Raw genomic sequence first — 22,161 nt, 5'->3', positions numbered from 1 at the left:
TGACCCATGATCTCCTAGCAGAGTTAATAGGGAATTCAGAACTCTGAAAGGGCAGGGTCGGATTGGTAAGACGGGCACTCGGGTAATGGGCGAGTATCCCAGTTGGGGCTGTGGGCCACTTTTTTGGCCAATGCAGTGGTCGATATGGGCTGTGTCTGTGCAGGTCAGATGCCGCCAGCGGCCCAGTGGGGAGCCTCGGTGACCTTTCTCGAGGCAGATGGTCCTCTATTATCTTCCTTTTGCCAAGGGGGCGGAGATGTCATTTCCAGTCCCTCGCTGGGCCGGCTCATTAATGTATACGGATTGAGCAGGGCAGGGAGCCAAAGCAGAAGTGCCCTCACTTATTTTCAGGTGTGGTTCACCATTGTGAAGTAATCCATGCACAGGGTCCTGGCAACATTTATATATTTTGTTTTTAGATCAGTGAAATTTAGAAAAGCATGCCTCTTTTATAGAACACCCCCCCCCCCTCCTTTTTATTGCACTGAAGCAGTGTTTTGAGAAAAGACGCTATCCGCAAATGTGGGTCACTTTGTTTTCAGTGCTGACCTTTTACCTAGTTACGGTACTGCCTAAAGGATGTGGAGTTTTCTCCGAAAACTAGCCTCATTCATTATGCATGAGGATTCTTGGAATCTCAGCAGGACCACCATCTCCTGCATAATACCTCTGTATAAGGGCCATTCCTTTTGTCATCCTAGTCCAACATGACATAGCAAGGTAGATCCCCTGAGGGTACCACTTTGGGTATATAAACACCATATCTTTGCCGAGGCAAGGAGAGGAGAAGAAGGACTTCCATGCTGACACACTGACGGGAGACAATGATGTTCCTGCATGCAGACATTCCAGCTCACAGTGGTCTGCCATCACTCGCAGGATGTCCATCTCAAGATCAAGGCGGGGTCCCGCAGTCTATTAATTCAGATAATGGGGTTGTCATTATCCTAGGGGGATTCTTGGCTCTACACCTACATACATGCTAGGCACACTTAGGTACATCTAGATAGGGTTGCATCTGAGGAAGACACATTATTACTGTCATGTATTTAAATACCTGCCTGTATTCATTGTTTTAGCACTATGGTAGGAATCTACCATCCTTTTACTCTAATGGTGCTTACAATCATCTATATCTGTTTTTGTCTTATGGTTGTTTAAGCACACCTATTTTACATTAGAATGATGCTGGTTCAATAAATGTTTTTTTTAAATGTCCACACCGTTTATTCTGTTTATTTATCTGAGATGGAGTGAGCGCGAGTGACTGAGGGAAAAGTACTGTACTGCTTCCACTATCCCTGACGGGACAGAGTTGTCATGTTCAATAGTTGCCAAGAAACATTCTCTCTTTGGTAAGAGGGGTTTATAGTGGCACTGTGAGCTAGCTGGTATACAGGCTAACATACTTGGTGGGGGTGCCAGGAATCAGCCTGGACACCAATCCTGCAGTGTATATTGTCTAAACGAGCAGATCCTATACAGGTTTATAGGAACTACACAACAGCTCTCAATGAATTGTGGGACAAGAGCACCTTCAAATGAGTAAAAGCTGCTTTAAACATAGCATAAAATAGGGTCAAATGTGGTAAGATCCATTGATGTTCCTTTGGCATCATTTACCAGAGCCAAGCAACCTTTTCCAAAAACAAATCACGTCAAATATTCTATCAATGAATAAAAATATGCATGCATTGTGGAAGTTCCACACTCATTGGTGACCTTTCGAAATGTAAAACACACAAGGTCTTGGCTTTAAAAATCAGTTCATGTTTTTTTGTTCATAGATAGTCGTTTTTAAGCTTTTCAGGTTCAATTACACTTGTGCCTAGAGACATCAGTGAGAAATGAGCCCCTCAGAACACAACATAACGTTCTCAAGCACCAGAAGGAGTTCTGATAGGGGTCTTTCTAAAAAGCATTTATTCAGAAAATGGTTAATGCCCTATTACTTACCTATAATCTTCGTTACTCCTGGTCCTGTTGTCCTTGTCCCATTCATAACATAGAAATAACCATATTTCGACAGAAAAAAGGAACAGGATTGCTAGGTCTATTACCCAACCCCCTCCCACTGGGAGTACATAAACCGTATTTACCCAGCATTCCGCCTGAACATACCAAGCCACCAACAGGTAGACCAGCCGTCTTGGAGGGAGGGTGGTAATGAATGGGTTGAGGACAACAGGACCAGGAATAATGAAGATTACCGGTAAGTTTTGGGGCATTACCCCCAGGTCACTCCTGTCCTCGTCCCATTCATAGCATGTGGAGAATAATAAAGCCAGGAAACCGGCCTACCAAACCCCAAAAGAATTCTCGGGATACTACACCGGCATCAGTATCCCAAGGGAAGCAAACAAGTGAACCACAGGAAAACACAGGCAGGAGATGCCGAAAGGGAACTAAAAAAGAGGCAAGCCCACGGACCCGCCACCCAGAGGGCAGCCAACCCCTGCTGGAAACATCCTCCAACCAACAATGGAGGAGGAGGGGCCCATGCCAAGCATCAGAGACTGCGACTCACAGAAGGACAGCAAGGATGCTACAGACTGAAGAAGACCCCAAAAAGGCCTGCCACCCCAGCAAAGCCAGGGACAGATCAACAGGGATAGAACCACGACCTGAAAACCCATGCCCAAGAAACAGAAGGCACCACCAGCCCAAAGAAGGTAGCCAACCACAAAAAAAGGACAAGCAGGGCACCCAGGCCCCACCGCCTCCCAAACCGCAAAAACCGCCGAGCGGAAGACAGCCAGGCCAGGCACAACAAGGCAAGGACAAACAAACAACCAAGGCATTACATGTGACATTGTTATATTTAGTATTGTGTATGACTTAACATATGGACTAACTCTTCTTTCCCTTTGCTGGGAACTTTGAGACCCATAATCTATATATTTTTCCACCGAGGGAACTTTATTTCTACCAGAAAAGGGGCACGACACAGAGACTCCCAGCCTACAGGCCAAGCCCCAGAAGGGAAAGCGGGGCTGAAGCAACCACACCCCTAAAACAACCAGCACAAGGAGCACCAGAACCAAAGAAGCACCCTACAGGAAATGAAAAGCCCATAAGAGCGCCCACCAGTCAAGAAGGCTGCCACACCCAGCACCAACAAGACAGCACAGAGACACCGCAGCGAACCAACAGAGTGCATGCCAACCAAACCAAGGAAGGAACAACCAACAAAGCCAAACAGGCACACAACCAGCCCCAGAAGAGAGCTGAGGGTAACAGGGGAAGTCTCTATAGCTGCAGCCCCAAGCAGGAATGGAAGGGCGACAACAACAGGACTAACCCCAACACCACTGGGTAGGCCCACCGCAGACCAGTCCAACAAAGAGGAGAAGGCCCGCTAACAGGGTCAAGGTCCACTCCCAAAGGACCAAACAAGGGCAAGATCAAACCAGGAAGGGAGTGTGCAATGACCAAAGAGCAACGCCCCACCAACCACACTGACCCAGCCACCACAGAGCACAGAGGCCACCAACGCCACCGAAACCCCAGAGGAGGACCAGGCACAAGTCAAGAACGTACAGTACCAAGCACCAGTGCCAACACAGGACAACTGCCCAAGCACCCAGGCCGGGGGTGGGAGCAGGGGCATAGGAACAGGCCCACAAGCCAAAACTGAGGCATACAACCAACAGAAACCCGCACCACAAAGGCACTGCCGCGGACAGAAGGAGGCTGACCCGATGAGCACACAAAACACACGACTGGAACAGGAAAAGAGCTGGGGAAGAGCCAGAGGCCAGAACCCAGCGAAGCACAACAGCCCATCAGAAAGAGGCAACAACAGGGGACAATCCCAAGCTGCAGACACCACCAGACCCGGAACATGGCTGAACCGGACCAGGACACAGCAACCAGCAAGAGAGGGACAAGGTAAACCCCAAAGCAACCGAGACGAGGGGAGCCCAAAGGCCAATTAGGAACAATGGGGAAGCCTCCTGCCCTAAATAACACGCACCAAAGATGACCCCACCTCTCCACCACAGGCACAATTCCGGGGACCGACCAAAGCTGGACAAAACAGCACTGGGGAAAGACAAGCCCACCAACCACCGGAGAGGAGCCCCGGACTCAACAGCCTAGACAGGGCCACAGGACAATGGGACAACCAGCCCAATCAGGACCACCTCATGGGAGACCCAGCACCAGCCGGGGAAGGGTCTACACAAAGCCCCATGACAGCTCCAGAGACACCAGAGAAGCAGAAACCACAAGCCCCAGAGACCCCGGCCAAAAGCACAGCAGGAAACCACTGCCAGGCAAGGAACACAAAGACAGGAGAGACAAGCAGGGCGGCCCACAGCCCAAACCAACTAGCAACTGGCAAATCCATAAGCAACAATGAATCCAGCCGACTGAAATACAGACACACCAGTAGAAACAGAAGGCCAGCAACACAGCACCCACAAAGACCCGAAAACAGTGGCACAGGGCCAAACAGACACAAACCAGAAACACGCCAATCCCTGAGGGCAGAGAGAAAAGCCACCAAAAGCAGCCACAGCCAAGGCCACAGAGGCAACACCCCACAAAAAGTGGCAGGGAATCCAGGGCCAAAGCGGAGCAGCCTGCCTGGGCACGAAGACCCATGGCCCAGCCCACACCTGGGGAAGGCTGATGCAGAACACAGGCAAAAAGGAAATGGCGGGTGATTGTCACTGACCCCAGCCAACCCAGGCACAGAACTACTGGACCCACAGGTGGCCAGGGTGACCCACACCCAGGCAAGGAACCAGGAAGAGGAAGGAAGCCAGAAAATCCCACAGGCAGCCACCCAAAAGGTGTCCCCAAAGGCAGTATGCCCACAAAGGCCAGAGTGCTCCCTCTATTAGCAAGTACCCAACCAGGAGACCAGGGCAGAGAACGCAATGCCAACCTAACTGCACATGTCAACAAGGGTCCAAAAAACAGAACAGTGAGGCCACAAAAAATATACAGAGGCAGAAGCCACAGAACCAGACAGGAAGCCACGTGCAACACTACTACAGAGACCGGAGTGCACACAGCCACACCCCCTAATGAGCAGGGGCCGGAAGAGGGACAGGCCAGAAACCGGACCCACACAGACACAACAGGGCAACCAAAAGCCCAGGAAGAGCCCGAAGCAGGCCATGGCAGGAAAACTGGGCCCAGACACAACAGATCCGACCACAATAAAACCCAGGAAACAGAGCTGCTGGCAGATGGACAACAGCCCATGAAGAGGAGGGATCAGAGAAGCCAGAGGCACAAGACCCAACCACAGTGTTAAGCACCAGGAAAAACCAGCACCAAGGTGGGTAGACACCCAAAGCAGCAAGAACAAACACCATGTGACCACACCGCCTGGAAAGGGTGGGGTGCACGCCGACCAACTGACTCACCCCTAGGGTGCTGGCCCAGGAATTACCCCACCCCATGGGGGCACACAGGGAGGACAGGAGCAGTCACGCGGGCAATGCTGGCCTAGCCAGAACTGCGGGCAGAGGCCACAAATGGCAGGACTACCCCACCACTGCAAGGACCTGAACCCAACCGCAGCTGGACCAGCCACCCATTGGGTCGAAACGTCGCAAACAAAAAATAGAAGTCACTGAAAAGGAAGCCAGAGACCACAGGACAGCCCCATAAACCAAAGGCCCGGGCCAGAGGCATCACACAGATAAAAAGGGGGGAAGAAAACAGCCAGCCGTAACTCACCACAGCCAGCCTCAACAACAGCCCCAGTAGCCAGCTCTGGTGCGCACCACCAAGCGCCCGGGTAATCATCAAGCCAGAACACTGGCAAGCCGGCATACCAGGGGCAACCTCAGCACAGCACCCAGACCCCCAACCACACAAGGGCCAAACAAAGAAGACCAACTCACAGTCGTGTCACCATAGTGGGTACCAAATCCAGGCAATAGAGAGTCATGTGACACCAACATCCATATGACCCTGCCACAGAGCAACAGCTCCGGGCTGTACAAAGAAGGTCCAATTAAGGAGGAGTGCCTGGGCAACGGGTAAAATGAAATCTAAATTCCATAGCCCATCATCTGAAAAGTAAAAGGAAGGAAAGAAACAGGAAAAACTATTTGTGGGACTCACCCGTGGGGCCATCAGACACCCCAGAATACATTGTCTGCCAAAACATTGTCCCTACCAGCAAGCCCAGGTGCGCACCACCCCCCTCTGCACCTGGGCAGCAGGAAAGCAGCCACCCCGGCTGCCAGGCACTCCAGGGGCACCACCAGAACAGCCACAAATAGCCATCTATTGTCTGTGTCGCATCTTCCACCCGGCCCACCTCCAGGAAGACGCGCCCTGCAACCAGGAACTGAGCGGGAGACCGGCACACCAGCCGCAAAAGGCCGGCCGGCGCACACCACAAAGGCCCGGCCGGCAACACCCAAGCACCCCGGCAAGCCCGGCAGGTACACTAGAAACACCCCATCCAGAACAGACAGGCAGCCAGACGGGGACCAATGAAGACCGCCACTACACCCAGTAGGAGCAGCACCAGCCCCTCGTCCCATTCCTGTCGACAGACAGAAATAAAGAACAGGTTGAATGCTGGGTAAAGACGGTTTACATACTCCCAGTGGGAGGGGGTGGGGTTAGGGTGCCAGCACTCTGTTCTTTTTTTAGATCTCGCTCTCGAGACCTATTGTTGTTGAGATGCCTCTCAAGGGAGACAGACCAGGGCACGGGCAGATTCTGATTTGTGGACTCGCACGTGAGACTTGCTTGCCACAAAGCGTGCGCGGGAGGCGCCATGTGGCAGAAGCTTCACTCTAAATTTACCTCCGGTGCCCGACAGCGCCACTGCCCATCTCCGCACCCACCACCGTCCCTTCCCACACCACCACGCCCCATTTGATTTTATTTATGACTTCATTTATGCATTTTTATATAGCGCCGACTTTACCAGAAGGTGTCCGAGCGCTTCACAAAAGGAACAGGACTGATATAAGAGAACATTAGAAGTAAACAAATTACAAAAGAAAAAGTTACATTACATGAGGCAAAAGTCACAATCGTGAGTGAACAAAGTACAAGAGAAAGCTAACGGTGCATTACAGGAGGGAAAACTGACATGTGTGCAGGTTACAAAAGCGTACAAACTACAAGGAGAGGTGTAATACTGCAATACATGGAGGACACTCAAATACAAGAACAAACGTTACATAAGCAATGGTGGCACTCTCCACCACTCCCGCGCTGAGGATGAGCCCCCCCCCCACCGCCGCATCCCAACAGCAGAGCCTCTTAAATTCCTCTCTACGACACGGCAGCCTCAGTTGACGGCCCATCAACGCGCAGCAAAGCGCTCCTCCCCTACCACTACAGTACACCCCGGCATCCCCCACAACACCCCGACCACAGTAGCAGTACCTCTGCGGCTCCCACCTCCGAGTCCTCTGCAAACCGCGGCACGCCATGTGACCCTGTCCCGGCGGCCTCCTCCCTGGGCTGCAGGAGCTGCACAGCACACACCGACCTCAGCACGGTGAAGCCTGCAGGTGCCGCCACTGGGCACGAGCCGCAGACCACGGCAATGTGCACGCCCACAATGCGTGCACGTCTCTCCCACCCCTCCCCATTCAAGCAGCAAGCTGCCCATTGTATTCTTGTTTTTTTTCTTTGATTTTTTTCTTTATGCGTTTTAATATAGCGCGGACTTTATCCGAAGGTGTTAGAGCGCCTTACAAAAGGAACAGAACTGATGTAAGAGAACAATACAAGTAAACAAATTTCAAAAGTTACATTACATGAGGCAAAAGTGACAATCGTGAGTGAACAAAGTACAAGTGGTGGCAAACGGTGCATTACAGGAGGAAAAAGTGACATGTGTGCAGGTCACCAAAGCGTACAAAGTATAAGTAGAGGTATAATGCTGCAATACATGGAGGACGCTCAAACACAAGAAGAAATGTTACATAGGCAATGGTGGCACTTGTGCAAGTATCGAAAGCAAACAAAAAGTACAAGGTAGCAAACTGTGTGAACGCGCTTCCCACGAGAAGATTCTGGTCTGTGAACGTGCTTCACATGAACAGCTTTTGCGCGTTCATTGAATTAGAGTGCTCCTCTCTGGAAGACTTGCTGTGTTAATTATAGGTCCTTTCAGGGAGAGGTGCTATTAGTTAGCAGCGTAGGCCGCCTGTCGGCATGCTGTGATAATGACTTTCTTTGATCTGAGGGAGCATTGAAGATCTCGTTGTTAGGTCTCGCGCGTCGACAAGCGCTGTTAGCGCGCGCGACGCCGGCCAACCTCCCTCGCGTTGAGCGCGGCACAGGAGCTGGTAGCGTGCCGACAAGCGCTGGGAGTGCGTGCGCGGCGTCAGCTTCCCTCGCTACAGGACCTGTGCACTCACCAGCCGACAAGCGCTGCGAGCGCGTGTGGCGGCGTGCATTTGTTTTCTTCTTTCACTTCTCCCTTATCACAGTGTTAGTCAGCCTTTGGAGCTGCTAGACCAGGTGCAGCCGAGAAACCCACTGCAACAGGAAGCGAGTAAAGTGAAGTGAAGTGAAAGCCGGACCAAGGACGTGCCCAAGAGACGTTCCAGCCAGTACCTGTGAGAGATCGAGAGCTCTGACAGCCGCATTGAGAGAGACTGAAAGATATCTCTCTTTCAGACCAGAAGTGATTCACTTTTTCAACTTTGTAATACATACTTGCCAACGAGCTGCCCCAAGCTAGGTACTCATGCCTTGTTTTTCTATTTCTTTCTTTATGCGTTTCAATATAGCGCGGACTTTACCCGAAGGTGTCAGAGCGCTTTACAAAAGGAACAGAATTGATATAAGAGAACAATAGAAGTGAACAAATTTCAAAAGTTACATTACATGAGGCAAAAGTGACAATCGTGAGTGAACAAAGTACAAGTGGTAGCAAATGGTGCATTAAAGGAGGAAAAAGTGACATGTGTGCAGGTTACAAAAGCGTACAAAGTATAAGTTGAGGTATAATGCTGCAATACATGGAGGACGCTCAAACACAAGAACAAACATTACATAGGCAATGATGGCACTTGTGCAAGTATCGAAAGCAAACAAAAAGTACCAGGTAGCAAACTGTGTGAACGCGCTTCCCACGAGCAGATTCTGGTCTGTGAACGTGCTTCACATGAACAGCTTTTACCCGTTCATTGATTTAGAGTGCTCCTCTCTGGAAGACCTACTGTGTTAATTATAGGTCCTTTCCGGGAGAGGTGCTATTAGTTAGCAGCGTGGGGCGCTGCATGCTGTGATAATGACTTTCTTTGTTTGCTTAAAGGCCCTGCGCGATTAATTTGTAAAAGCCTCCACAATTCGCATGTCACAATACATCTTGGACGGAAGAACGACCGACATATTTGAGTGACCGTATATTAGGTAATTGTAATAATTGAATGTGGACACGTACCCCATACACACAATATTTCTCACTTGCACACACACAAAGGTTCTCTCACACACACACTCACACTCACAATATTTCCGATGCAAACACTTGCAATCTCTTCCACACAGTCTCTCGCACACACACATACAACCTGTCTCTCTCTCTATTGTGCACACACATACCATCTCACATAAAGACACACACACAAAGTCTCTCTCTCGCACACACACACGTACACAATCTCTCTCACACACGCACATAATCTGTCTGTTACACACACAACCCCTCTCACAATCTGCCCTCCTCTCTCATACACACACACAGTACAGAGGTGACAATCAGATTCTATGTCAGGACCGAAGGCTTCGGATTATGCTTTATCCTTTCTTCCCTTTTATTATCAAAAACTCACAGCAGCCCAAAAAAACATAAGGAATGCTTTATAAATACCCAAACAAGTTAGAAAAGCATTAAACAGTAAGGACAGAAACGTTTTCCTGTGTCCAACAAACTACGACTCCCATCATGCCATCTAAGCAGAGTCCAACAATAGTCCTTAACTGTGTCCATAATATGTAGAAAGTCCCTCCAACTTGAGTCCTCTTCCTCTTTCTTCACTGCTTCGCAGCCAGTTAAGTGCCCCCCTTTTTTCTTCATCTCTTGTGGGGTTTGTTGCGATTTGTAATTAATTCCTAGCAGGTTCTTGTGCTAGGGGAGGGCTCTGAGGGGTGTCATTTGTTGATTTTAATGCTGTTTTGCCCCCACAGAGTCCCTCCGTCGTTTCCTCACACGATTTTGCTTGTGTTGTGGCCTGTGCGGCCACTAGGGGGTGCTGTGGCGACACGTTGCTCCTCAGTGCGGTTTTCCTCACATAGAGGGGCCACGCTGAAGAGCAAGTCACGTCGGAGCCTTGACCCTGCCGCCTCATCTTGAACGCCCAGCTCCTGGGTCTGTACTAAGCCCCATAATCATTTATAACGCCCCGTGTGGGGTCCGTATTGCGGTTCTGCCGCTTTGAACACCTGCGGGCGCATTTTCAACACATTGCGGTTTTTACTGCGTTGGGCCTATAAGTGAAGTGGTGCCTTGTGGTGAAGCAGGGACAGGCTCTTGCAGCAGCGCGCTGGGAGGTGGCTAAGACCCGGTCCTAGTGAGGGTCTGCGCGCTGTGAAGGGGGTGTTGCCTTCTATTCCGGTCTCTGGCCGGGTATAGTTGTTGTGGGTCTCTGGCCTTCACTGAAATTGGTCTAATCCAGACTGCCTTCCCCAGCCTTTCCTGGTGCTTAGTTCTGACGCTCCCCTTAGCCAGACCCTACAGGGTTGGTGCTAGCAGGCTTGGAGCAGGATGGGTTCTAGGAGGAGGAAGAATACCAATACCTGAATGATGATGAATTCTACAATGCGGTAGACAGTTCAATCTACCGGTGTGTCACGGAGATAGTGGGCCCTATGGAGGACCGCTTGTCCGCCCGTATTGTAGAGGAATGCGCAAAAATGGCGCAGGGTCACGCAGTTTCGCCGGGGACTTTACCAGCCCCTGTGGGGGAGGAGCCTCCCGCCCAGAAAAAGCCCTGCAGGGAGGGGGTTTCTGCGGGGGCGCAGGGTGTGGGCAGGGACGCCTTTGAACGCCTACGTGATGCGTTTCTGGCCAAGGCGACCACTTCCACCCCGGCACCGCCGTCGGACCCAGAACCCTAGGGGCCTTTGGCCATGGCTCCCTTGTCGCCTGGGGTGGTGACGCCGGTGGATACTGACAACGACGAGGACTCAGTGTGTTCTTGGAGACCGTCCACCTCAGCCACCGCCTTGCCGCAGGATGGTTCAGGTATGCTGGACCCGGATGAGATCATTCACCTGCGGTCCGCGGCTTGGACTCCCGGGGACAAGGTGGCTAAGTTTGTGGCGGGGCGTCTTTGCAAGCCCCTCGAGAAGGAGGCAAGGAGTTGCCTGCGGGGGGAATGTCCTCGGCCTACACTAGAGGGAAAGGTGGCTATGACATCGGAGCTAGATCCTAAGATGGCCACGTTCCTTGCGAAATTTGTAAAGGATCCCCGCAAGGGCATAGATCGCTCTTGGCGCTCCTGTCAGGATAAACTGCTGGACGCAATAGGGCCCATCACTAAAATTCTCGATATGGCGAAAGAGGCGAAAGTGACAGGGGCCACAATATCGCCAGACGTCCTGTCGAATTGGGTGCAGAGGGTAGTCATCTTCTTGGGCAACGCCAACTGCGCCCTCTCGACCGAACGACGACGCTCCCTTTTAATTAAACTGGACCCAAAGTTGGGAGATTTGGCCTCCTCGGAGGCAGGAGCGGTAGCCCAAGGGGGACTCTTTGGAGACCCTTTCATCAAAGAATTAGGCAAGTTTGTATCCACATGTACCTCCCTGAACAAGGCCCAGTCCAGCATCAAGAGGGTCTTCCAACAGTGTTTTTCTCGTGGGGCCGGTCGCGGTAGGGGCCTCGCGACCGGCCGAGGCTGTCAGAACTTTAACAAGGGTCAAGGCTCCGGGCGAGGACAGTACAACACCTCAGCCAACTATAATAACTTCTACCCCACCAGGGGTCAGCGCTTCAGGGGCCGAGGAGGCTTCAGGAATTATTCCGGCAACACCAATTCCGGCGGTAAGTGTTATTCCTGCACAGCAGGTACGCATTGGAGGCCGTTTAGCGGCTTTTGCCGGGGCTTGGGCAGCGATCACAGCGGACGCTTGGGTATTGCAAACGATCCGCGGCTTTCACATAGAGTTTTACGATCGCCCCTACCAATCCAGGCCCCCGCGGCCTATCGTTTTCTCAGAGGTAGATGCACAACTGATCGACGGAGTGGTCACAGGGCTGCTTCGCAAAGGGGCCATCTGTCGATCTGTTCGGCATCCCGCAGGTTTCCTCAGCAACATTTTTCTAGTGGAAAAAGCGGACGGTGGCAGACGACCGGTGATCAACCTCAAGGAATTCAATGGATGGTTGGTCTACCGCCACTTCAAGATGGAGGGAATCCATCTCCTTCGGGACGTTCTCCTCACGAACGATTGGATGGTGCGCCTAGACCTCAAAGATGCGTACATGGTGGTGCCCATCCATGCTCCTCACCGTCGTTTCCTCCAATTCATCTGGAAGGATCAGGTCTTCGAGTTTACGGTCCTTCCGTTCGGTCTTTCCTCTCCCCATTGGTGCTTCCCAAGCTGCTCCATCCGGCAGTGGAATTCCTTCGGAGCCAGGGTATACGGATGATTGTATACCTGGATGACATTCTCTTGATGGCCCAGTGCCCGATGCAGCTGGGCCTTCAGCTTCAGCAGACAGTTTCGCTACTTCAGGGCCTAGGTTTTGTTATCAACAAAGACAAGTCGGTCCTGTCTCCCTCTCATAAAGTGATTTTTCTGGGTTTCGTAGTAGATTCACTGCAAGCCTCCTTGAGCCTTCCATCCCAGAAGATGGCCAGGATCAGACACATTTTACATCAGACGGTGGCCAAGTCACATACTTCCCTCCGCCAGATTGCCAGGGTGGTGGGACTTCTCTCCTCCTCCATCCAGGCAATCATCCCGGCGCCCCTCCATTACCAGGCTCTCCAGCGTCTCAAAGCGCATCACCTCAGAAGAGGTATGACTTACGATCAGCTAGTTCCCCTGTCCGCAGAGGTGAAGGACGAGATGTCTTGGTGGCTCACTCACATGGAGGCCTGGAACGGACGAGCAATCTTTGCGTCCGTCCCGGATCTGGTGATCTAATCCGACACCAGCAGGTCAGGTTGGGGCGCCCGCTGCGGAGAGTTTTCCACAGGCGGCGCCTGGTCCTCAAAGGAGCAAGCTTTACACATCAACTGTTTGGAGTTACTGGCAGGGTCTTTCGCAGTGCGCTGCTGGACCAGGGATTCAGTACACTCATGCGTTCTTCTTCGGATGGACAATATCTCGGCGGTTCGATACGTCAACCACCTGGGCGGTCCACGATCCCGAGCTCTGGCGGATTTGGCGAAAGAGTTTTGGGATTACTGCCTCAATCAGCATGTTTCCGTGACAGCGGAGTACGTACCAGGCCGGGCCAACCAGATAGCGGATTGGCACTCGAGGCATTTGTGGGATTCCAGCCAGTGGAAGCTGGACGTCGGAGTGTTCCACTGGTTGAGCAACCTCTGGGGTCCGTTTTCAGTGGACCTGTTTGCATCCCGCTTGGATCATCAGCTCCATCGGTTCTTCAGCTGGAGGCCGGGCCCTCTAGCGGAGGCCACAGATGCTTTCTTGCAGGATTGAAGTCAGGAGAAGGCGTATGCGTTCCCTCCTTTCTCGATGGTGTTACGGACGGCGGCCCAACTGCGCCGTCAGAGAGCAGAGCTGGCGGTGATCACGCCAGTTTGGAGATCTCAAGTCTGGTTTCCGGTTCTTCTGGAACTTTCTTGGGATTTTCCAATACTACTCCCCCGATTTCATCACCTTCTACTCAATCCGGGCGAAGAGCCGCATCCCCTCATAATTCAGGGGTCTCTTCAACTCATGGCATGGCGCCTTTCAGGCGACGCTGGTCGCTCCCAGGCCTTTCGAGATCAGCTGAAGACTTTATGTCCAAGGCCTGGGCCAGTAGTACCGCGAAACGCTACTGTTCCGCCTGGAATAGGTGGGTGCGTTGGTGTCTGCGACGGGACCTGGATCCCATGGTCGCGGGTGTCGTTCCCATCTTCAATTTTCTGGCCGCGCTGGCCTCGGAAGGACTAGCCTACCGCACCATTATCGCGGTGCGTTCAGCGATTTCAGCTGCGCATTCCCCAGTTGAAGGATCGCCGGTGGGTGAGCACCCTTTTGTCTGTAGGCTTCTTTGGGGTATACGTCTTTTGTTACCTCCAGAACCTCGTTACTCAGTCCTTTGGGACGTTAATGTCGTTTTGAATTTGTTTTTGTCTTGGCAACCTAACAAATATCTCTCCTTGAAAGAGTTGTCAGCTAAGCTCGCTATGCTCTTATGTTTAGTGTCTTGCCGCAGGGTATCAGATGTCCGGGCATTAGATGTCTCGGCGAGAGTTTTCTCCTCAGACGGGGTCACGTTTACTATAGGTCGTCGCACAAAATCTGCGTCTAGAACCATTGCTTACCCGGCTTTTGTGGACACTCCCACGCTGTGTGTTGTTCAATGCCTGAAGGCGTACGAAGACATGACCTTGGAACTTCGCCCTCCGGGCGAGCGTCAGTTGCTCATTGCTTTAAGAAAGCCACACAAGGCTGTCTCTTCATCCACCATTGCTAGATGGGTGAGATGGGTCATGCAAGAGGCAGGTATTGACACTAGCCTGTTTGGAGCACACTCAGCTAGGGGAGCCATGGCGTCCAACGCATTCGCGCTAGGAGCGCGGTTAGAAGACTTAATGCGTGCAGCTGATTGGTCTTCAGATTCCACCTTTAAGAGGTTTTATTTTAAGCCAGTGGTGGATATTGCACATTTGGTGGTAAGTAAGCTTTGAACTAGCATAATCCGAAGCTTCCGGTCCTGACATAGAATCGAAATTTGCCTAACTTAGTAACGGTAAGTTTCAATTCTATTAAGGACGCAGAGGCGAGGATTATCCCGCCCGATTTTTCCTTCGGAAAACTTCCCACCCGTATTTCAGTAAGTAATTGAGTCTTAATATCTCTGATGGTGTTCAGTTCAATGTACGTTGATGCAGTTTACATGCTTTCAGGAAAGTTCTCTTTCCAAACGCTTACGCTGTTCTTTTTCCGGTAGGAAATGACGGCCCGAAGCAGGATCAATAGGATGGGAGCGTGACTCGCGCGAAGAAAGAGGAAGAGGACTCAAGTTGGAGGGACTTTCTACATATTATGGACACAGTTGAAGGACTATTGTTGGACTCTGCTTAGATGGAATGATGGGAGTCGTAGTTGTTGGACACAGGAAAACGTTTCTGTCCTTACTGTTTAATGCTTTTCTACCTTGTTTGGGTATTTAAAAAGCATTCCTTATGTTTTTTTGGGCTGCTGTGAGTTTTTGATAATAAAAGCGAAGAAAGGATAAAGCATAATCCTTGCCTCCGCGTCATTAATAGAATTGAAACTTACCTTCACTAAGTTAGGCAAATTTCGATTCACCACCGAGAAGCCTGCCTGCTACAGACAGGCGTCGGGGGGTTGCTCGTGAAGACACAACCAGGATAAGACATCACACACACACTCTCTCAGCTGTTATTAAGAGGAGCAGCCACGGGTGAAGGGACGCTATCGGCACCTTCCGCGCGTCACCAGAGGGTTTAATTCAGGTTTATTCACACATTCAAGGAAAGGTGGGAGGTGGGGGTGCATACTGCAGACACGAGAAAAATGTGCACAGACGTGTCTGCACGCCTATGATTACATATTGAACATACGTGTGTGTGTGTATAATATCCAATGCTTAACTATGTTAAACTGCCTCTCTACAACCACATATAAATGTTAATATATACATATCTAAATAAGCAGAGATTATGCAGCCCCATATCACGGAAATAAACGCCCTCTTCATTGCCGTTCCTGCCCGGTTCTCACTGCCCTCAAGATCAGGTTCAAGCTTTGGTTGTTTTAGAATGTCTATACTGCTCAGGAGCAGCGCCGAGAGACCCCACCAGGATGAGTTGTGCTATACCACGTGTCCGTAATAAATAAATAAAGATGTATGTGTGTTCGTGAATATACTATATGTATATATTAATTGTAAATACATGTGGGTATATGTGTATACATATATACATATATATATATATATATATATATATATATATATATTTCTGTATTAAGCATAGATATATATGTGACTATATGAATATATGTGTGTGATATAATGTACTTAGGTACAATATGCAAAATATATATCGGATATATTCAGGTACATATCGAATCACATATTCACACACAAACACACGCATGTGAATGCGTGAGTTTTTTTACTATATGCAAACTAAAGTATATACATGTAAATCATTCGGATAGTGTGCACTTAGTCCGTGTGTGCGAGAGCATTGCACATTTGTTCACATTTTTTTTAAATCGTTAAATGCCTGTACCTAATTTTAAGACACCGCTGTCACTATAATATTGTTTTTAAGTCGGCTGGTATTCAGAATATATATGTGTATGTGTTTGCGTGTGTGTAATGCACAAACAGAATAAAATATGTAATAAAAAAGTAATTTTCTTCGTGCGCACACACAGTTCGTCACAGTTGCACTCCTCAATGCAGGCAGGTTTGTGGATCCCCGAATGTCTGCCGAGAAATCCAGGTTTCTAGTTTTTAGAAGCAGTCAGGTTACTGAAACAGTAATTGGGTTTCAATTACTAGTGCAAGTCATGCCATTACGTGGTTGCATCATTTCTAAAAAAGAGAAACATAACCTTGTTTTTATTCACCTCTCCACCATTATTCCAGGCGGCCTCTAGAGCAGCGATATGCCTATTATATTAACAGGACCAACGAATGCTTGACACAACATTGCAAAGTTGGATTTCAACATGTTAAGCAGAACCCATCCCAAAGAAAGACCTTCCTTCAGCCAAGCACAATTTTATCATGATCAAATGCTTTTCTAAACAAAAACACAACTAAACAATTGCTAAGAGTGTGAAATATTCTGTCGCCCTCTCTCTATCTATCTATCTCTCACCCTCACTCTATCTATCTGTCGCCCTCACTCTATCTATCTATCTATCTATTGCCCTCACTCTATCTATCCATCGCCCTCACTCTATCTATCTATCGCCCTCACTTTATCTATCGCCCTCATTCTATCTATCGCCCTCACTCTATCTGTCTATCGCCCTCACACTGTCTATCGCCTTCACTCTATCTATCTATCGCCTTCACTCTATCTATCTATCGCCCTCACTCTATCGCACTCACTCTATCTATCTATCTATCGCACTCACTCTATCTATCTATCTATCGCCCTCACTCTATCTATTGCCCTCCCTCTGTCGCCCTCACTCTATCTATCTATCTATCTATCTATCTATTTATCTATCTATATATCGCCCTCACTCACTCTATCTATTGCCATCACTCACTATCTATTGCCATCACTCACTATCTATCGCCATCACTCACTCTATCTATCGCCATCACTCACTCTATCTATCACCATCACTCTATCTATCGATCGCCCTCACTCTATTTGTCTATTTATCTATCGCCCTCTCTCTATCTATCTATCACCCTCACTCTATCTATCGCCCTCACTCTATCTATCTATCTATCTATCGCCCTCAGTCTATCTATGGCCCTCACTCTATCTATCGCCCTCACTCTATCTATCCCCCTCACTCTATCTATCCCCCTCACTCTACCTATCTATCGCCCTCACTCTATCGCCCTCACGCTATCTATCTATCACCCTCCCTCTATCTATCGCCCTCCCTCTATCTATCGCACTTACTCTATCTATCTATCGCATTGCCACAGCATCACTCAGCACCACCACAGCATCACTCAGAGGCACCACAACACCACTATGCGCTACCACATCATCACTAATCGCCACAGCATCACTCGTCGCCACCACAACATCACTCAGCGCCACCACAGCATCAATCTGTGCAACCATTCAACAACAACTGGTTCAAATATGTTCTCTCAATGTTTCAAGTTTTATTACAAATTTCACAAAAAGATGTTAATATTTCACTTCTGTTCTTGGATTTTCATCACAATAAAATACACAGAACATAATCGTCACAAAAGTTATTTACAAAAGTTTAAGCTATTACCATTATAAATGACAATAACTTTTATTTAAGTATTAATTATTTTAAAAAATGAAAAGCCATTGTTATTTGTAATATCAATACATCTAAGTCACTTAAATACAACACATATAGCAGTACAAATGCTATAGGTGTCACATATGTGAAAGTTAAAACTATTGGCATTGTAAATGACAAAGCTATTAATTTCGCTATTTTTAAAACCAACACATAAATAAAAAAATTGTCATTTACAATACCAATAGCTCAAACTTTCCTAATGCGAGACCTATTGCATTGCAAATGCTTGTTCTGTTGGGAGATATTTATCTCCACATCATGAATGGGACGAGAACAGGAAGGACCTGGGGGTAATCTCAATTCCAGAACTGCAATATTCCTGCCAACCTGCTCTATTTGCTCGTTTTACAACATAACAGTTGAATTCCTCCGAATTGAGCAACGAGTTGCGATTGGTCCAGGTTCTCTTCTTTCAACTCTACAGTCGAGACTCACTCAAGTGTTCCAACCAGAAGTCAAACTCAGGGTTCTTAACAGACTAATTCCAGGATGTAGGACATATCTGGAGAGAAGATGAGGATATGGTGGAGACCTCACTGGCAGCCATTTCTGCAACATTTTGAGCGTCAGGAGATTTTGGGGATCCCTCGCTGGAAACCTTATTTTCACCTTTGATTTCAACTAGAGGGAAAAGGTCCTGAACACAATTCTTACAGTTAATGGGAAGTGGGTTGTATTGCCGGGATACCTCTTGTTCACTACCGCTGCGGCTTCTGGGAATTACTAGAAATATTTAATGCGGACACAACTTTCCAGAGTCTGTATAACAGGCATTTTCAAACCATGAAGTATTACGCTACAAACTCATCCATTATATTAATAAATCATATACTTCCATCATTCTGATAATATGCATTTATGCAATATTTTTTGCCCTGCTTGGAAAGCAATAATGCGCTATACAAGGAGAGTAGGGAGAATACTTGAAGACTGTATATATTAGAAGGGAAGGGTGCCTTTTGGGTCACATATCCTGGGCTGGGGAAGTTCTTTATTGAGCTTTAATGAGATGCACACTGAAGATCTTTACTCATCTCTGAAGAGAGGAGTAGATGCGGCATCATTTTAAGGATGTGTGAAATAGCAATTTTTCCCCGCATAACTTCTTTGAAATCACATGAACTTTTGTAAAATTCACTAGCAGGGGTTTTCAGTGAAAAGTAAATTAAAGGGTTTACTTTTCATTTCAAATTCAAGCATGATTCCAACATGACACTGGATTGTGTGGAAAATACTTAGTGCAAGATTTACACACAGTTTCCTCACATTAACATTATACATTCTTCCAATGAATGATGCAGAGGAGCAAAACCATTCTCATGTTTGCATTCTGATTTTCGAACACGTATGAAACACGTCACAACGTGCCTACCAGCTTTTGTTTTTTAAATGCACTTTTGACGTGCCCTATTTATCCTCGCAGTCTCGTGAGATTCCACGCCTGGAAAATTTGTGAAATAGTATGAAATTAACTAACGTGAAATTCGTGAATTTTGCAGGTGCCGTATTTTACTTTCTAAGCAACTTAAGACAGGGCACCACCTTAGCTTATTGATTGTTCTGCGTCTCCACAAGAGATTCCCTTGGGTAGACTTGTGTTTGGCCACTGCATTGAACGGTACTTATATACGAAGCAGAAGCGATATTTAGAATGCATCACATTGTACACGTGTCACTCATCAGAAACTTTCTTAGCAGTCAAGAGATGCAACTTCGACCTGACTGGGAAGGAACCATTCCCGGGTGGATCAGAGGGGGGCGGTACTCACTTGGAGAGGGCTAGGCCATGCTTTGTCAGCTCTTCGTTCAGATCAGAAAGTAAAAGGCCGGCTTCCACCGTCACCTGCTTCGCCTTTTTATCCACCTACGAGGAATCAATATGGCGGATTAAGGACGTCAATAACATCACAGGAGCCATCACATCATCACCGCTGCAAGAAAGGCGCGCGGACTCGCAGCCTGCAGCTAGTTTGTTCCCGATTTGACACATGCTAAGCAGCCTTTCTTTTACAGACACATTGCACACATGTTGCAGACAAAACTGGGGTTCTTTTGGTCAAAGTCACTTACATCTGAACAATATCAGCGCCAAGATACCATGGTGGGTGATACTGCACTTAACAAATACACATAACATAAAGAAACATATCAATGTCATTAAAACATGGGCTGGTGAAAAGAGAGTGAATAAATAGACTCAATGATCCATTGCCAAATAATCTACCATGCAAACGTATCTTACTAAAAGAATTCTAATACCTATTAAATCCACTATCAGCACTTACCTCCACATCTGCTAAGATTGGAATTAAAATAGGAAATCAACCTGTTCCCGAAAATGTATTTGGCTAAGTTTGGGATTTTAGCAGGGAGACATTTTGGCAGTAATATTTTTCAACTAGTACAAAAACAGACCTAGACTATATAAGCACTTATTAAGTTCACCCTTGTTTAGGATATACCGTTTGTTGCATTATTTTTGCAAACCTTGCTCCCCTTTTACTCATTAATGGGGTAGTCGATATGCCCTGGGATAGTGCTTTAGTTAAACCATTGCCTGATTCTCAATAACTAAGAAACAGTTGTGAGACCACACTTGCTTTCGTGTCCAAAATATAATGTGCTAAACTGAAAAAAAGTGTGCAAGAGCAAGATGGCACCTCACGGGCGCACCACCAACGGGAACCTGACTGATACTCGCCAGGATAGCCCTGTTCTCATCATTGGCACCATCAAGCTCGAAAAGAAAAAATATAGTGTCCAGAAACTCAACACATAGAGTTTGTAGAAAGATGCAGTGAAAACAAACAAAGAAAGTGACCAATAAAGTGTCAGACAACACATTAAAACACTCACACTCCAACACAGAAATGCAATTTTATTCTGTCTCTTGTGTTGGGTATGTAGAATAAAAAAGAAAAAGTAGTCGTGGTTATCACCTATTTAACCAACCCTACTTTACTTGCCGACATGTTTCATTGCCCATTGAATTTTAGGCAATTTCTTCAGGGCGTCATGTATATTAAAGCCACTGCATATGGACCCATACGTCTTCACAACCTCATCTGGCCATAGGTGCTCCTACCAGGCGGGGGGGGGGGTTGTCGATCACATACAATGAAAAAACTGCCTACGGTCGATTATTCCATCTTCCCCTTCAGTTTACAGAATGGTGGAAGATCACAGGCCGTGTCTCAGCCCCTACGTGCCTGTGGTCTCACAATTGTTTCTTAGTTATTGGGAATCAGACAATGGTTTAAATAAAGCACTATCCCAGGGCATATCGACAACCCAATTAATGAGTAAAAGGGGAGCAAGGTTTGCCAAAATAATGCAACAAACGGTATATCCTAAACAAGGGTGAACTTAATAAGTGCTTATATAGTCTAGGTCTGTTTTTGTACTAGTTGCATATTGAGTGGAGGGCGACCTATGACTGGCTTTACCCTCTAAGCTCCTGCTTATTTTTGAGTAATATTTTTCAGTCTATGTTTTTGCAAACTATTTATTTCTCTTTGGGTTTTCACCTAAAACCAAAAACGCACAAGCAAGTTTAAAACAATGAGATCTGTTCTTTAATTCCACAGTATTACAAAGCTATTTGCCTACTTTAAATTTGCACCACTTTAATAATAATGACAATGGTTAGTTTTAATTTATAAAGCACCCGAGTCAATGGCTTCCATTGTGTGCTATAGAAGCTGAAACTCAATTCAATGTTTAAAATGATGGAAAAGTATGGTGGCTAGACCTGGATTTGAACCTATGATCTAAAGGTGAAGAAATAACTCGCTACAATGGGTGCATTAGCCTACTCAGCTGTCTTACAAAGTCAAAGCGCGCGTCCTTTCTTTGTGCTTTAGCATTAGACTCTGAGACCATGCGCACCTCACATCAGGATAATGAATAACATTACACAGATTGCTCTTTTTTTTAAATTGTTCTCTCTTTGAATAAATCGATTTTTTTATCTTTACCCAATTCTGCATCTCTAACAATCAACATCACATT

The 22,161-nt window shown here is 47.8% G+C and overlaps 1 protein-coding gene across 1 annotated transcript in view; it reads right to left on the bottom strand.

The window, feature by feature from the left end:
• The window catches only part of LOC144763910 (L-gulonolactone oxidase-like), an 802,559-nt gene that overhangs the window by 621,138 nt on the left and 159,260 nt on the right, over positions 1-22,161 (bottom strand). The window contains exon 4 of the mRNA XM_078649945.1: positions 19,920-20,014. Within this exon, the coding sequence (XP_078506071.1) occupies positions 19,920-20,014 (95 nt within the window). The remainder of the gene's footprint in view (positions 1-19,919; positions 20,015-22,161) is intronic.

This window comes from Lissotriton helveticus, chromosome 6 (assembly GCF_964261635.1).
Source record: "Lissotriton helveticus chromosome 6, aLisHel1.1, whole genome shotgun sequence".
Taxonomy (NCBI): domain Eukaryota; kingdom Metazoa; phylum Chordata; class Amphibia; order Caudata; family Salamandridae; genus Lissotriton; species Lissotriton helveticus.
The sequence above is the reverse complement of the archived record's forward strand: the minus strand, read 5'-3'. Positions and strand labels throughout refer to the sequence as shown.